This window comes from Drosophila navojoa, chromosome 5 (genome assembly GCF_054131105.1).
Source record: "Drosophila navojoa isolate 15081-1374.11 chromosome 5, UAZ_NAV_1.0, whole genome shotgun sequence".
In the NCBI taxonomy this organism is placed as follows: Eukaryota; Metazoa; Arthropoda; class Insecta; order Diptera; family Drosophilidae; genus Drosophila; species Drosophila navojoa.
The window spans coordinates 10,367,369-10,383,430 of record NC_142893.1 but is presented as its reverse complement, the minus strand read 5'-3'; the positions used below and the strand labels follow the sequence as shown (position 1 = coordinate 10,383,430).

The following is a 16,062-nucleotide window of genomic DNA, read 5'->3' as shown; positions in this document are numbered from 1 at the left end:
AAGAAAATTCTCGATAAATTAACGATAAGTTAACCGTCGATAAATTCAAATATATATTTTAAAACATGACCTTTATTTATAAACTTTTGGCTTAAAACTAGGAATGAATGAGTTTTTCTTTGCATGTGCTGTAATGAAATTAACAAATTCTAATGGTGTTCTTGCCCATAACAACTATGGCTCCTTCATCTTGAACTTCTTTCAGAGCATCCTCAAACTGTTCACGTGTAATCATCTAAAATGAAAGTGAATTTCAATTAGTAAGTTATTAAACGTACTATCATAAGAAACTTACAATTTGAGATCCCTCCTTGATCTCCTTGAATAGTTTCTGGTAGGGCACAGTTGGCACTTTACCCTTCTTCTTAAGATTTTCCTTGATGGCAGCCACCAAATCGGCGCGTTTCTTGCGAGCTGCCGTAGACAAGCCGGTGGTTAGGATGCCCACATCGATTTTGCCTGATAGCGGATCCGTGGCCGATTGTTTAAGTGCCTCGCGATGCAGGCGCCAAGCCTCCTCCACATCCTGCAGCTCCACCGAATTGCTTAGCCGAACCTTGGCATGCGCCTCGGACAGACGAATCAAGCTCTCCAGCTGGCGAGGATAAGCTGAGATCTGACCACGTCCAGCGCCCACCTTGCGCATATCTACATACGCCTGGATCAGACGCTGTTGTGCCTCATCCGAGAGAGTGGGAGAGAGATGCTCCCGAGCATAGGCAATGTAGTCACGCAACACGCTCATATCCTACAAGAAAAGTTATTAAGAGAAGCTCTTGAAGGTCTGAAGTCTCTGCATACTTACAAACATAGTGTCTTCCTCCTCGTGACGGGTCACATAGTACAGAGAGACCAAATGACTCGCCAGACGTTTGTCAAAGATCTCATCTTGAGGGTCCAGTACCAGGAAAATCAAATCGAACCGCGAGAGCAAGGTGTGCGGCAATTGGACATTGTCAATGATATTTTTACGTTTATTCCACTGCGACTCGGCGGGATTTGCGGCAGCCAATATTGACGTTCTTGCATTCAATTGACAAATGATGCCAGCTTTGGCGATGCTCAAGGTCTGCTGCTCCATCACCTCATGCAGGACACTGCGCGTTGAATCGTTCATCTTATCGAACTCATCTATGCAGCAAACGCCGTTGTCAGCCAGCACAAGAGCTCCACTAGAAATACAGGAAACCCTTAGTCGATACATTAGTTGGGGAGTGCGGATCACCTACGTTTGCAACACAAGTTGACGTGTCTCCGGATCCTTGGTGACATAGGCAGTTAAGCCCACAGCTGAGGAGCCGCGTCCCGATGTATACTGCGAGCGCGGCACCAGATTGTAGACGTACTGCAACATTTGTGACTTGGATGTGCCTGGATCACCGCAGAGCAGCAAATGAATTTCCGACCTAAAGTTCTGGCGGCCAAGTGTCGAGTGCTTCTTCTTGGTGCCGCCAAAGAGCTGCAAGAGTATTCCCTTCTTAATGTCATCATTCTCATAGATGGAGGGCGCAATAGCGCGGGCCAAGCGATCATAGATATCGGGCTTCTTCGACAGCAATTGCAGCAGTTCCACACGTTCGGGTGGGAATATATGATCCTTGCTGTTTGGGGAACGAGTGATTGTTAATAACAATTTCTGTAATGACAAAGACATTGTAACTACTCACCCTTCCTCCTCTTCGTACAGACGCTTGTTATCGACCTTACGGAAATGAACCACATCGACGTGCGTCTTGTACACACTCTTCACATTCTGACCATTGCCTCTTAGGGGCGTGGCACGATAGATGCCAGTGACTGTGACACGATCACCCGCCTGCACTTTGTCTACCAGATCGTTGTGGGCATATAGCAGGACATTGTGTGGCGTCTGGCCAGCTGCCATATCGTCGGGAGATTCCTGCAACTTGATAAGCTGTTTGTCTGTGAACTCGCTGCGATTGTGGATGATGCGGAAGCAGTGATTGGTGTTGCAATTGGTGCAGAGCGTTGGCTGGGCAATGCGACCACGATCCACCTCGACGGTGGTGCAGAAGGAGCATATGTTGCACATGAAGAACGCTTCACGCATTTCGGGTATTACGTTAGACGAGCGAATGACCATGCCACTAATACTAATCAATTGGTCCATGTCTTCCGGATTCAGAGAGCGCATATTACGCGTCTTATCCGCATTGAAGGGTCGCACTTGAATCTGATGCTCTAGCTCAGCGGCCGGATATTGTTCAAAGAACATCTCATTTATGGCCATATCAAAGCCAGGAATCACTTCCTGTGGATAGCATATCAACTGGCGGTACAAGTCCACATCAAATGTCTTCAGATGTGCGCAATTCAGATTCAGATAGGGCTCCTCCAACGTGTGAATCTCCTCCAGCTTTTGCAGGTACAATGGCTGATTAACATCTATATTTTCCGAAATCTCATCCTGCTCTGCACTTGGATCGATGAAGCGCATAATAAATGATTTGAACTTGGACTTGCATTGACTGATAACCACATTGGTGCCCCAGACAACTAGCTGAGGAGCTGAAGAGGACTCCGACACCGGATCGGTCTCTGACCCCTTTTCGGCTATGGGTTCCAGCTGTAAAAGTACGGGCTATAGTATATTCTATTTGTAATATTTCAAAATATAAAGATTCTTACACCCGATGTGCCTCCAATGGCCACTTGGCGTATGCGCTTGTCCGTCCGTATATCTGGACGCGCACGCAACGGAGTGCCGCGTATACCGGAGCGTGGTGTACGAATAGAGCCCATGGAGCTGGGCGTGCCATAGTTTAGCGGAGAGCTCAAGTCAATCTCACTCATGCCGCCCAAGCCTCGAGCCGGACTCGTAGCGGGCAAGCTAATATTGGCCGGCGATGTGGGGGGCAGACTAATGTTGTCCGATGCTCTGCCGGGCACACGGCCAGGGCCCATGCGCATGGGTGTATCTACATCCTGGGCAGCAATGCCTATGCATACACATACATATGTATAGTTAATTAATGTAATTTCAAATGTGCACTCAAAACTCACCTCGTGTGGGCGTGCGCGCTCCTTGCTTTGGTGTGCCAGACCTGACATTGGGCGATTGAGCTGGACTTGACATTTTCAAATTACTTTAATTATTTCGGGCCAAGTTCTCCAAGTATTCCACAACAAATAGCAGCACTTCACGATCTTGTTTATGAAGGAACGCGCTGTGGATTTGCGCGGGAAATGTTGACAGTTGCAGCTGAGACGCGTGTGCGTAGTGTTGGTAAATGTCAGTGGGGTAGTAAGCAGTGCTGTAAGACGTACACCTGGCACTTGCCGCGAAAAACTCCAATTCGAATAATCGCGATGAAAATAGTAAGGAAATTGACTATAGCATTTTCGTATGGCCATTTCAAACTTATGGGGAGTCCGCCCATAACACAAATAAATCTTTTCTAACATTGTTAACTTGGCCAGAACAGTGGGGCCATGTGGCAACCCTGCCCTTTTTGGCAACACAACATTCTACGTCAGTCAGACTTAGTTTAGAGACGGGACCAGGGCGAGCAGTGTTTATTGTTAGCAGTGTCTTCTAAATTACCAATGTAGCAAAATTTCAAAAAATCCGGCCACTACTAAAACAAAAAATTTTTTTTTTGATTTCAAAGACAATGTATCAATAACTCTAAAGGTGAAATTAATAAGAAAACCCCAGAAACAAAAAAAAAAAAACTTAGGAAATTAATAGACAGTAAAGGAAAACAAATAAATTTACAAAAAAAAAAAGAAAAAAAGAGAACAAATTTGCTTAACCCAAATTGGAATTGAGAAGACAGTACTAACGGGCTTTATGCACATTTCAATTGCCTCGTTCACCGTGGAAGTTGGGCGGTACGACGAAATAGAGTATTGAGTGCCCGGCGAAGCTGTACATAGGCCCTTGGACAACACGACACTGCGGCTGCCGTTGCTGGTGCTGCTGCTGCTGCAATCATGTCAAGCGAGGAGATGCTATACGCAAAGGTACTGATTTACACATTATATTGATGCCCCACAAGTGCATTGTTGGCAATTGCGCGCTGTTGTCGTTGCCGTCGCCGTCGCCGTTGTTGGTGTCGTCGTCGGCTAGCCTCACAGTGTTAAGAATGGGAGGCTTATAAAAACGCATACATAATAACAATAACAACGTGCGATGTATGCATGTGTGCTGTGTGTGTGTGTGTATGTTTGTGTGTGCGCCCATTTCATTTCGCTTTTGCATTTCCTATTCGTTTCTTGCAAGTTTCTTACAGGTCAACCCTAATTGATGTCATGTTGCATTTTCGGAGTCGAAAATATGTTTCGAAATGAATCACTTGCTTATCACAAACACAAAAAAAAAAAGAAGAGTAAAACTTTCGCGCTGATAAGCGCGTCATATTCGTGTGAAGCATGAGCTTCAATCACAGTTGAGAGGGTATGTGGGTATGACTGTGCGTCTGTGTATGTGTGTGTGTGTGTGTGTGTGTGAGCGCTCGAGTAATGTGGGGAGACCTACGGGGGCAGAATTCGAGCCATGGCTTTAGGTTGCTCAAGCTGCGTGGCATTGAGTAATCGTTGCAAATTTGTGGCAGGTCATGTTCAATGTTTTGATTTATGACTCTCCTTCTGACTTTTTCTCTTTACGCTCTCTTCCTCTCTCTCTCTCTTGTTTAGGGCTCCAAAATTTGGATACCCCATGCGGAACAGGTGTGGGAGAGCGCCTCGTTGGAGGAGAGCTATCACAAAGGTGACACCATTCTGAAAATTCAAACCGAATCGGGTGCTTTGAAGGAGATCAAACTAAAACCGGATGGCAGCAATTTACCTCCGCTGCGGAATCCAGCCATTCTGGTGGGCCAAAATGACTTGACCACCTTATCGTATCTGCATGAGCCCGGCGTGCTATACAATCTACGTGTACGCTTCTGTGAACGTCAGATCATTTATACCTATTGCGGCATTATTTTGGTGGCCATTAATCCATATGCGGATTTACCGCTGTACGGACCCAATATCATCCGCGCCTATCGCGGACATGCCATGGGCGACCTGGAGCCACACATCTTTGCGCTGGCAGAGGAGGCCTACACCAAGCTGGAGCGTGAGAATTGTAATCTGAGCATCATTGTCAGCGGCGAATCGGGTGCCGGCAAGACGGTCTCGGCGAAATACGCGATGCGCTACTTCGCCGCCGTTGGGGGCTCGGAATCGGAGACTCAGGTCGAGCGCAAGGTGCTGGCATCTTCACCGATCATGGAGGCCTTTGGCAATGCCAAGACTACACGCAACGACAATAGCTCCCGTTTCGGCAAATTCACCAAATTGCTGTTCACCAATCAGATGGGCGTCATGTACCTCCAGGGGGCCACCGTGCACACCTATCTGCTGGAGAAGTCTCGTGTGGTGTATCAGGCGCAGGGCGAGCGCAATTACCATATTTTCTATCAGCTATGTGCGGCGCGTGCCAAATATCCAGAACTGGTGCTGGGTAAGCCTACTAACCTAATTCTACAAAGTTTCGTCCCATTGCTACATATATATTCTGTAATCCTGCAGATCATCAGGATAACTATCAGTTCTTGAACATGGGCGGCTCACCGGACATTGAGCGTATCTCGGATGCGGACCAGTTCAACGAAACCGTCCAGGCAATGACCGTCTTGGGCTTCTCTATACAACAAATAGCCGATATCGTGAAGATCTTAGCTGGCATCCTGCATTTGGGCAACATTGAGGTGTCCAAGAAATACATGGAGGGCAGCGATGTGGAGGACTCTGATTCTTGTGATATATTTGTGAGTGGCAGAAGCACTTAAGTCGAGTGCCATTGTTAATCATCTCTCTGAACGATTGCAGCAAAACGATTTGCATTTGCAAGTAACTGGCGATCTATTAAAAATAAATGCTGAGGATTTGCGTCGCTGGCTATTGATGCGTAAGATAGAGTCAGCCAATGAATATGTGCTGATACCGAACAACAAAGAGATGGCGATGGCGGCGCGCGATGCGCTGGCCAAGCACATATACGCGAAGCTGTTTCAGTACATTGTCAATGTGCTGAATAAGAGCTTGCATAACGGTAGCAAACAGTGCAGCTTCATTGGCGTCCTCGATATCTACGGCTTCGAAACGTTCGAAGTGAACTCGTTTGAACAGTTTTGCATAAACTATGCGAACGAAAAGCTCCAGCAGCAATTCAACCAGCATGTCTTTAAGCTAGAACAGGAGGAGTACCTCAAGGAGGGTATTACCTGGACCATGATCGACTTCTATGACAATCAGCCCTGCATTGATCTCATTGAAACGCGCCTGGGTGTGCTCGATCTGCTCGACGAGGAGTGTAGAGTAAATACTTCACATTTTGTACGCCTTGCGTATACACTTTATATTTCATTTGTTTCCTTGCAGATGCCGAAGGGGTCAGATGAGAGCTGGGCGGGTAAACTGGTGGATAAGTGCAACAAATTTCCACATTTTGAGAAACCACGCTTTGGCACCACAAGTGAGCGCTGCAGCAGCACGTTTAATGGGCCTTAATCTATCTCTCATATACCTTAGGTTTCTTTATCAAACACTTCTCGGATACGGTTGAGTATGATGTGAACGGATTTCTGGAGAAGAATCGCGATACGGTGTCCAAGGAGCTGACAAATGTGCTGGCGCAGTCCAACATGCAGCTGTGCAAGCAAGTGATGATACTCGAGGAGGTGGACACACTCGGCACGGATGCCAACAAGATGGCCACCACCTTGGGCGGACGTGTCGTAATTAGTGCTAACCGAAAACAGGTGCGTGACTCAGCCACTAAATCACGCACAGTCAACGAAATTTGTAATGCCTAAGCTTATTGTAATAATCGTATTGCTCATTTGTATTTCCACACGCTTGTTATCCATCAACCACTGTTCACTGTTCTATGACCAATGTCCATTGTCCACTGTCCACTGTATTGCTAAACTGGGCCAGCAGCAACTCAACGAGACGCGTCGAAGAGTTAGTGTTTCTGTCTTATATACAAATTTTACTTCATATATGTCTCCTATACTAGATTACGAATTGTGATTAATGCTAATTTCTTTGTCTAGGTCGTGTCATCTAAGCAGCATAAGAAAACTGTGGGCTCACAGTTCCAGGAGAGTCTCACCTCGCTAATCTCAACTTTACATGCCACAACGCCGCATTATGTGCGCTGCATTAAGGTACGTGTATATCCATATATGTATATATATATATATATCAACTACTTCTTAAACACTTTTTGTACTCTTGCAGCCAAATGATGACAAGATCGCCTTTAAGTGGGAGACGGCCAAGATCATACAGCAGCTGCGCGCCTGCGGCGTTTTAGAAACTGTTCGCATTTCGGCAGCTGGATTTCCATCTCGCTGGCTTTATCCTGATTTCTATATGCGCTATCAGCTGCTGGCGCATCGCAGTCAAATCGATAAGAATGATATGAAGCAATCGTGCCGCAATATTGTGCTCAAATGGATTCAGGACGAGGACAAATATCGCTTTGGCAATACGCAGATCTTCTTCAGAGCCGGACAGGTGGCCTACTTGGAGCAGGTGCGCGCTAATCTACGCAAGAAATACATCACCACGGTGCAGTCGGTGGTGCGACGTTTCATTAAGCGACGCCGCTATGTCAGACTGCAAAAAATCATCTTCGGCATACAGCGTCATGCACGTGGCTACATGGCGCGCATGCGTGCCCAGAAATTGAGAGAGGCGCGCGCAGCTCTGATATTATCGAAGTACGCACGTGGCTGGCTGTGCCGCCGTCGCTATCTGCGACTCTGCCACTCGGTTGCCGGCATTCAGCAGTATGCCAGGGGCATGCTGGCACGCAATCGATTCTATGCCATGCGGGATTACTACCGAGCTGTGCAGATCCAGCGGTTCGTCCGTGGCGTGTTGGCACGTCGCGCCTATCAGAAACGCCGTCGTAGCATCATCATTTGCCAGTCTGCTGTGAGACGATTCTTGGCACGTCGCCAGTTCAAGCGCATGAAGGCGGAGGCAAAGACCATCTCCCACATGGAGAACAAGTACATGGGATTGGAGAACAAGATCATATCCATGCAGCAGCGCATCGACGAACTCAATCGGGACAACAGTGCGCTCAAGCACAAGACCAGCGAGATAAGCGTCCTAAAGTTTGTTCACCATCGCCTTTATATAGCACTTACTCTAAATTCCTGATCTTTGCAGAATGAAACTGGAGATGAAGAAGAACTTGGAGCATGAGTTCAAGAATATTAAGGCAGCTTGTTTGGATAAGGATAAGCTAATCGAGGCGCTGAACAAGCAATTGGAATCGGAGCGCGATGAGAAAATGCAGCTGCTGGAGGAGAACGGTCACTCGCAGGAGGAGTGGAACCAGCAGAAGCAGATCTGGTGCAATGAGAACAGAGAGCTGCGCAAGCAAGTGGACTCCATGATAGAAATGGCGAAGAATGCCGCGGGCAATCAGCGCGAGCATGAGGAGCGCATGCTCACCGAGATAGACAACAAGGAGCTGAACGAAGCCTATCAGCGTGCCATCAAGGACAAGGAGGTGATCGAGAACGAGAACTATTTGCTGAAGGAGGAGCTCAGTCACTTTCAGCAACAGCATAATGGCATCGCTGCCTTCAACATGCATCACACGCGCACCGCCAGCAATGCCTCCAGCCAGAACGAGGACGATATTGGCTATGGCTCTGCCAAAAATACGCTCGAAATAAATAGCAGATACCCAGACTTGAGGAATAAGAACGGTACGGCCGGTTGTTATAGTCCTAAGACAATGATAATAATTGAGGTTCTATTTCATGCAGACTCTTTCTTGGACAATACCAGCATCGTGGTCAAGTTGCGCTCGATACTCGAGGAGGAGAAGCAGAAGCACAGAAGCTTGCAGGAGCAGTATGTTAAGTTGGCGAGCCGTAATAAGCCCACTGAGGATTCATTCCGGTAAGTAGCGCACATATCGAGCCCTTTGTAAAACATACAACACACACACACACACACACACATGCGACTATATAGTCAGCTTTAGTCTAATTACAAATTATGTATATTATGTATATTGTTGCCACACACTTGCCATCATAGCGTGTCCGAGCTTGAGGTAGAAAATGAGAAGCTACGCAGCGACTACGATCAGCTGCGCACGAGCATTAAACACGGTGTTGAGATCAACGAGCTGAATGGTAACATTCGAAAACATTCCAATTGCGTTCCATTTGCTATATTCAATTCAATCCCCTTTCCCCTACCCTCTCTCTCTCTTTTCCATCTCTTACCATATGTGTTTATAGCCCAACATGCTGCCCTCCAAGAGGAAGTACGTAGGCGACGCGAGGAGTGCATCCAATTAAAGGCTGTGCTGCTGCAGCAGAGCCAAACATTGCGCTCCATCGAGCCAGAGAGCCTGCAGCTGCGTGGCACCGATGCCAGCAATGTGCACGAGCTGATGGAGGCGTTCCACTCACAAAAGCTAGTGAACAGGCAATTGGAATCAGAGCTGAAAGCCATAACAGAGGAACACAATAGCAAATTAATGGAAATGACTCAGACCATTGAGCGCCTGAATAACGAGAAGGATGAATTGCAAGAGGTGCTATTCAAGAGCATGGACGAATCTGATGAGGACAATATAGAAACACTGAAGCAGAACGATCGCTATTTGCGGATGGAGTTGAAGAAGGCCATATCACAATATCTGCTCGTGCAGGACGAGCTGAAGCTGGCCAATGCCAAGCTAAAGGCCTACAGGCAGGACGGCGGCAAGCTGGAGAATCAGCTGGAGGAGGAAATGAGTCGCAACAAGGCGGCGAATAACAACAGCAACGATGTTGGCGCCAATGTGACCAAGCAGAAGTCTCAAAATCCGCTCGGCCTGATGAAGTTCCACAACAGCGATCTGGACAAGATATTGCAGCGTCTGCTTAGCAGCCTAACGCCTCGAACTGTTGTTGGCCTTCTACCAGGCTTTCCTGCTTATCTGATCTTTATGTGCATTCGGTAAAGTGGTGAAAATTTAAATCAATCTGCTCGATGCGCTAATCCTTATCCATTTGCAGCTATACCGACCTGACCAATGCCGATGACGATGTGCGCGAGCTATTGAGTAAATTTGTAATGCAAATCAAGAAAATGCATAGAACTCCTCATCCCATTGAGAACCGCGTAATTTGGCTGGTGAACTCCATAACGTAAGATATCTGCTCTTATTGGTTGTCTAACAGCAATTTAACAAGTCTGTCTATCCATTTACATAGACTCCTTAATCTGCTGAAGCAATACGGCGATGTTGAGGAATACGTCAAGTTTAATACGGAGAAACAGAATCAGCAACAGTTGAAGAATTTTAATCTCTTCGAATATCGGCGCGTTATTCTCGACTTGATTGTGAATCTATATCAAGCACTTGTCATGCAGATACAGAGTTTGCTAGATCCCAAAATTGTTCCAGCCATATTGAACAACGATGAGATTCAGCGCACCCGACATCCGCATGGAATGCGCAATCGCAGTGCGGATGCTTCGTCGCCGGATCATGGAAATGTGCCTGCTTGGAAGCAGCTAATTGGCCAACTGGAGCACTTCTACAAGCAATTCCAGCACTTCGGACTGGACAGCATATATGCTGAGCAGATCTTCAGTCAGCTTCTCTATTTCGTCTGTGCCGTTGCGCTCAATTGCCTAATGCTGCGCGGCGACATTTGTATGTGGGAGACTGGCATGATAATACGATATAATTTGGGCTGCATTGAGGATTGGGTGCGCGACAAGAAGATGGTGAGTGGCTACTAGTTATCTCCATATCTATAATCTCTCATCTGCATCTCTCTTCTGTCTGCAGTCGAATGAGGTGCTCGCTCCATTGGCCCCATTGAATCAAGTCTCTCAGTTGCTACAGTCGCGCAAGAGCGAGGAGGATGTACAAACCATATGCGACCTGTGTACATCGCTGAATACCGCCCAGGTGCTGAAGGTCATGAAGTCATACAAACTGGATGATTATGAAAGCGAAATAACAAACGTGTTTCTGGATAAGCTGGCACAGAAATTAAATGCTCGCAAAATGGTAAGAAGCCGAGAAATAACTTTAATGTATTACGTGCTTTGATGCAGTCTCATTTGCAGCCCAAGAGCGATGAATTCACAATGGACCAGAACTTCATACATCCGTTTAAGGTGATGTTCAAGTACAGCGACATCAAATTGGAGGAGATCGAGTTGCCTCCACATTTAAATCTCGATGAATTCCTCACGAAAATATAAATTTACTACGGAAGTCCGTGTGAAACAAATAACGCTCGTTTGCCATTTTGACGTGAATTCATCTTGTTTTGTATTATATTATATATGAGTCGTAATTAAGTGTAGTCAGCATGCAAAAGTGCATACTATGTAGTTCCTGTTTAGTCTAAAGTCCAAACGATACCCTTTTACATTCTATTGCTTTCCCCGTCAGACCGCCAGACTACTACTTTTTGCCAATTTTGTAAACTTATTTATGCAGACATTGGACATTTGTTAAGGGTTCTCAACCAATGAAATTATAAGAAAATTAAATGTATGTTCATCATGTGGTTGGAGTTCAACTCCATTAAAGAGAAAATATCATTCCTAAGTTGCAATAATTAAATAACCTTGTACCTTACATTATAAATCTGAAAGAGAGATATATAAATATATTTATATATATAATAACTATATATTTATGTATAGCAAATGTACTTAATCGTAGAAATGTTATAGAATCGTATGTATACAACGGCCGATTTGTTGCCTTAATCGATTGCAATACAGACTTGTAAGTGTTAAGATAATAAGAATCTATATATATATATATATATACATATAACTATATACACATATGTAGAGCGCTATAATTGTAACGATGCTGTATTCGATTTATGTATTCTCATATTATTTTTTGTTTCTGATCTTTAACTTATTGTATTAGCGTGTGCCCTAAATGAAACTTGGCTGAATCAAACTGAAAAAGAAACGAAAACAATATTTACTGTTGGCATTTGCTTGAAATGTTATATGATAAATCCTTTATTTGATGTTATATATAAATATTTATATATAAACATACACATGTACAATGAAATTATACCCGAGAATTGTACAAAGGCGATTTACACATGTATCCGTCAATAAAAGCTATTAGCAAATAACAGGTGCCTTGGACAGTTTATTCTTGGGCAGGTCGAGGGAGGGCAATCGGTTAGTTATCATGCCCGTTGCCACAGTGGCTCCGTTTTCGCGTATGGTGAAGGGCTGGCCGGGTGTCATAACCATCTTGCGCAGCAGTGTGACACGCACCTGGCCATGCTCGCCGGGCATCAGCATTGACTCCTGTGGAACTGAAGGGGGTTTCGGTTAGTAATAATATTTTAATAATAATTCAACTCGGCAACTTACTTATATCAATGCGAGCTGGCTGATTCCATGTCATACTGAACAGCTGCTGTATATACTTGGATAACATGGGCTTGCTGCGTCCGCCTTCGGCACGTGAGAGCAGGTACATGGAGCCCTCAAAGTGATTGGATATATCCTCCGAGCCAGTTGCGCAGAGCAGCATGCCTCGTTCCACAGATGAAATTTTAATGCCCCGCAATAGGGCACCCACATTATCGCCGGCCAGTGCCTGAGGCACGCTCTTGCGGAATATTTGTATATCACTAACGCTGGTCTTCAAATTCTGGCTGAAGCCAAGAAGATCGGCGTCCGCGTTTCGGGCTATGGTGCCGCGCTTAATAGTTCCCACGACCACAGTTCCGCGTCCTGGCACCGTAAATGCGTTATCGATGGGTAAAATAAAGGGTGCTTGGGTATCCCGCGTGGGCGTTGGTATATACGAGTCGCAGTGCGCTAGCAGCTTCTCGATTGCTGGCACACCAAACGGGGACACATCGTCACGCAACGCTAGCAACGCCGAGCCACATATCACTGGACTATTGACGCCATCGAAGCCAAAGTCCGACAGCATTTCACGCATTTCAATCTCTACCAATTCCAGCACCTCGTTGTCAACTAGATCCGCCTTGTTGATGAACACCACAATACGCTCTATGCCCACTTGCTTTGCCAGCAACAAATGTTCCCGAGTCTGTGGCATTTGTCCATCAGTGGCGGCCACCACTAAAATAGCTCCGTCCATTTGCGATGCACCAGAAATCATGTTCTGCAAGACATTCAGTTAGAAAGCAATAATAATTCGTGAGCAGTCTGACTAACCTTTATGTAATCAGCATGGCCCGGACAGTCCGTGTGTGCGTAGGTGCGTTCTGCGGTCGCATAGCCAATGTGACAGGCATTTATGGTTATGCCGCGAGCTTTTTCCTCAGGCGCCCGATCGATTTGGTCATACGACATGTAATCAGCCAAGCCTTTTCTCGACTGAATTTTGGTTATTGCCGCCGTAAGCGTTGTCTTGCCATGATCGACATGCCCGATGGTGCCCACATTGCAGTGTGGTCGCTCCCGCCGATTGGGGTCCACTTTTGGCTTGTCCTGAATATTTGTCGTAAACGAACGTGAACTAGCGCATATTCTGCTGGTGTTGCGGCCATTGCAAGGAGGAGTTAAAGCACCGTGCAGCCTGTGCAGAGCGGCTGCTTCGTATTGCCTGCAAAGCTTAAGCAAAACACGTCTCATTGTCAGAAACACCAATGCACGTAACCGTTTGCAAAGAGCTAACACGCCGCAGTGTCCAATCAAAACAAAAACAGCTGTTTTCGTTAGCGATTACCAGCTCTCAGTGTTGTAAAATGACCTAAAGTTTAAAACGGAAATTTTGTTGCAAGAAATTTTGTCGATACGAGTAAATTTTGTAAATGTCTATTTATTTGAAATATCTTCTGTTTGTGGGAATGTGTTTGAGTACGATGCGGCGTCCGTTGACTCCGCAACTGTTGAACTATTTCGTATGATTTTATGCGTACGCTTCATATGCACTCCCAGACTGACGCGCTCTGCAAATTTCGTATTGCATAGAGTGCACTGCAAAGTCTTCTCCTTGTGGATGTGACGATGCTTGACCAATGCGTTTGCATTTGTGAATGCTTTCTGGCATATTTCACACACCTTATCGCGAATATTCAGATGCGCCTTTATGTGGTCCTTGAGATCACGTTTAGTCAAAAAATCCTTGGGGCACATGCTGCACTTGAATGCCCGTATTTTGGTATGCACAGCTGTCACATGGTTGCTCATTTGGATCTTCTGCTTGAACGATTTGCCACAAAATTCACAGACAAACGGCTTGGCTACGTGTGTCTCGTCGTGGGTACGCATATGGCTGCTCAATTGGCTGGCGAAGGCAAAGCTGCGCTCGCACATGCTGCAGCTGAACGTTTTGCCCATGTGCACACGCTGGTTGTGCTGCTGTAAGTGGCAGCGGCGCTCGAAATGATTCTCACAGAAGGTGCACTTGAACCAGCCACCTTCGCCGATCTTATGTGCTCTATACTGATGCGCCTGCAGAGCGTGATCCGTGCTAAAGCTGGTCTGGCAGACGTCACAGGGTATTTGTTGGCGGAATGTTTTCGTTCTCAGAAAGCCCTTGCATGTGTCAATATATCGTTTCTCGGCCTTCAACAGGCCGATTGTCTGGGTCTCCGTCAGTCCTTTGATTCTGCGGGAGTACCATTGCCGTAAATGCAGCACACTATCGTAAACATCATAGTGTGTAATGACGCCCAAGGGTATCTCGATGGCAAGCAGATCAGTCATTGACATATAGGCTGATTTGCGTTCACTTAAATTGGCAAAGTCCTTGTGCGTCGGGTCGTACAGCTGTGGAAACTTGGAATAGAGCGCTATAAACTGTGTTGTCAGCGCGTTTGTTTCGGTAAACACCAACTATAAAGAGACCATAATGAGAAATTGAATAAAAATGGAAGTAAAATGGTCGTATTTACCTTTATTTTATTATCTCCACTTTCGTCGTCACTTTCCGGCTCTTCCACATCACAGCGTTTCCCTAGGAAACTATACATTTCGTAATAATACAAAGGTAATTTTGTTAATTTCTTGGTACGCTTCTGACGACTTATCGTCGCGTACTGGCTGTGCAGGCTGGCTATACATTTCTTGAGCTTGTAGTTGGTTAAATGCACATTTATATTTGTTTTCAACTGATCAATTAATGTGGCGTAGGCGGCTGAACGTTTTGTCTTATCCTTGAAAGAGGCATGTTTGGGATCCCAGAGACACGGATGAGCCTTGTAGAGCTCAATGAATTGCGTAATTCGTGGATTGCGGCGATAAAATGTCGGGTTGAACTAAATGTATATATGGAGAACAGAACTTCTTTAAATCGTTGAGTTTTTCTCAAGGAATATAATAAAAGTATTTACTTTGACTATTGGCGTAAAACTCTTTTTGCTGAACTCTTCTTCGGGCTTGTGGACATCAGCATCCGTCGGAGATTCGTCTCCTATCTAAGGCAAAGAATTAAAAACTTGTTAATAATAGAGATTATCCCAATATCAATTTCTTACCTCTTCTTCAAAATCATATTCGCTATCGTCGTCCTGTTCTCTGTCGCTTGATACATTCGGAAGATCCACGAAAGCTGCTTCTGCTAAACAATCTTTATTATCAACCTCATCTTCACTTTCAATATGCATTGGCTCCAATTTGAGCTCTTGAGAGCTGTCCCAGGACGCCTTGTCTTCATATTGTTCCTCTTTGTGTACATTTCGTACATGATAGACAAATTCTTGCCATTTCTCCAGGCTCACTTCAACATCGCAGTCTCTTTTACAATACGCACAGCTTAGAAAGAAATCGTCGTAATTATTGCGCACTAATACTGTTCCACAAATAACCATTTTGAGTACATTTCCTTGCAGTCTTTTAGTTAATACACATAATTATAAACATAGCTTATGTGCCGCAGCTTCAGATAATTCATTATCATTCAATGTGATATCGATACAATTATCAGCTGCTTAGTAGTGTTGGAAAATTACACCTAAAACTTTGGCGCGCAAAACGTGCTGATTACAGGCCGGCTGATAATAAAATACCTATCGAAAATATCAACCATAGCCGGTATTT

The 16,062-nt window shown here is 45.5% G+C and overlaps 4 protein-coding genes across 5 annotated transcripts; 1 reads left to right on the top strand and 3 right to left on the bottom strand.

Moving 5' to 3' along the window:
* Positions 1 to 52: 52 nt before the first annotated feature.
* Positions 53 to 3,248, bottom strand: dpa (disc proliferation abnormal). The gene is made up of 7 exons (XM_018104713.3): positions 3,025 to 3,248; positions 2,650 to 2,960; positions 1,668 to 2,587; positions 1,230 to 1,601; positions 806 to 1,172; positions 296 to 748; positions 53 to 235 (listed from the first exon to the last, which is right to left on the bottom strand). Exons 1-7 carry the CDS (start codon positions 3,095 to 3,097, stop codon positions 140 to 142), a joined length of 2,592 nt encoding a protein of 863 aa, XP_017960202.1. The 5' UTR covers positions 3,098 to 3,248; the 3' UTR covers positions 53 to 139.
* A 257-nt stretch (positions 3,249 to 3,505) lies between these two features.
* didum (dilute class unconventional myosin) lies at positions 3,506 to 11,611 on the top strand. 2 transcript variants are annotated; one of them, XM_018104707.3, is made up of 17 exons: positions 3,506 to 3,987; positions 4,660 to 5,473; positions 5,542 to 5,780; positions 5,842 to 6,330; positions 6,394 to 6,487; positions 6,544 to 6,773; positions 6,955 to 6,978; positions 7,071 to 7,184; positions 7,258 to 8,144; positions 8,200 to 8,747; positions 8,808 to 8,943; positions 9,085 to 9,182; positions 9,291 to 9,996; positions 10,056 to 10,187; positions 10,254 to 10,773; positions 10,838 to 11,062; positions 11,122 to 11,611. In XM_018104707.3, the coding sequence occupies exons 1-17, from the start codon at positions 3,958 to 3,960 to the stop codon at positions 11,257 to 11,259; spliced, it is 5,424 nt and encodes a 1,807-aa protein (XP_017960196.1). In that variant the 5' UTR covers positions 3,506 to 3,957; the 3' UTR covers positions 11,260 to 11,611. The 2 variants fall into 2 exon arrangements, with proteins under 2 accessions (XP_017960196.1, XP_017960197.1); XM_018104708.3 differs by lacking the exon at positions 6,955 to 6,978.
* Positions 11,612 to 12,003: 392 nt separating this feature from the next.
* On the bottom strand, positions 12,004 to 13,824 carry mEFTu2 (mitochondrial translation elongation factor Tu 2). Its single transcript, XM_018104725.3, has 3 exons — positions 13,234 to 13,824; positions 12,415 to 13,180; positions 12,004 to 12,356 (listed from the first exon to the last, which is right to left on the bottom strand). The coding sequence occupies exons 1-3, from the start codon at positions 13,651 to 13,653 to the stop codon at positions 12,157 to 12,159; spliced, it is 1,386 nt and encodes a 461-aa protein (XP_017960214.1). The 5' UTR covers positions 13,654 to 13,824; the 3' UTR covers positions 12,004 to 12,156.
* Positions 13,821 to 15,968, bottom strand: az2 (zinc finger protein az2). The gene is made up of 4 exons (XM_018104720.3): positions 15,501 to 15,968; positions 15,357 to 15,440; positions 14,919 to 15,281; positions 13,821 to 14,859 (listed from the first exon to the last, which is right to left on the bottom strand). The coding sequence occupies exons 1-4, from the start codon at positions 15,831 to 15,833 to the stop codon at positions 13,837 to 13,839; spliced, it is 1,803 nt and encodes a 600-aa protein (XP_017960209.1). The 5' UTR covers positions 15,834 to 15,968; the 3' UTR covers positions 13,821 to 13,836.
* Positions 15,969 to 16,062: the final 94 nt, after the last annotated feature.

Coding starts and splice junctions, on each gene's coding strand:
- dpa (XM_018104713.3), bottom strand. CDS start 3,097: ATGTCAAGTCCAGCTCAATCGCCCAATGTCAGGTCTGGCACACCAAAG. Junction 2,588..2,649: donor CCATTGGAGGCACATCGGGT/GTAAGAATCTTT, acceptor GTACTTTTACAG/CTGGAACCCATAGCCGAAAA. Junction 1,173..1,229: donor CGTCAACTTGTGTTGCAAAC/GTAGGTGATCCG, acceptor CTGTATTTCTAG/TGGAGCTCTTGTGCTGGCTG.
- didum (XM_018104707.3), top strand. CDS start 3,958: ATGTCAAGCGAGGAGATGCTATACGCAAAG. Junction 6,331..6,393: donor TGCTCGACGAGGAGTGTAGA/GTAAATACTTCA, acceptor GTTTCCTTGCAG/ATGCCGAAGGGGTCAGATGA. Junction 6,979..7,070: donor TCAACGAGACGCGTCGAAGA/GTTAGTGTTTCT, acceptor TTCTTTGTCTAG/GTCGTGTCATCTAAGCAGCA.
- mEFTu2 (XM_018104725.3), bottom strand. CDS start 13,653: ATGAGACGTGTTTTGCTTAAGCTTTGCAGGCAATACGAAGCAGCCGCT. Junction 13,181..13,233: donor GCCATGCTGATTACATAAAG/GTTAGTCAGACT, acceptor AATGTCTTGCAG/AACATGATTTCTGGTGCATC. Junction 12,357..12,414: donor GCCAGCTCGCATTGATATAA/GTAAGTTGCCGA, acceptor AACCCCCTTCAG/TTCCACAGGAGTCAATGCTG.
- az2 (XM_018104720.3), bottom strand. CDS start 15,833: ATGGTTATTTGTGGAACAGTATTAGTGCGCAATAATTACGACGATTTC. Junction 15,282..15,356: donor GTTTTACGCCAATAGTCAAA/GTAAATACTTTT, acceptor ATATACATTTAG/TTCAACCCGACATTTTATCG. Junction 14,860..14,918: donor GTGGAGATAATAAAATAAAG/GTAAATACGACC, acceptor GTCTCTTTATAG/TTGGTGTTTACCGAAACAAA.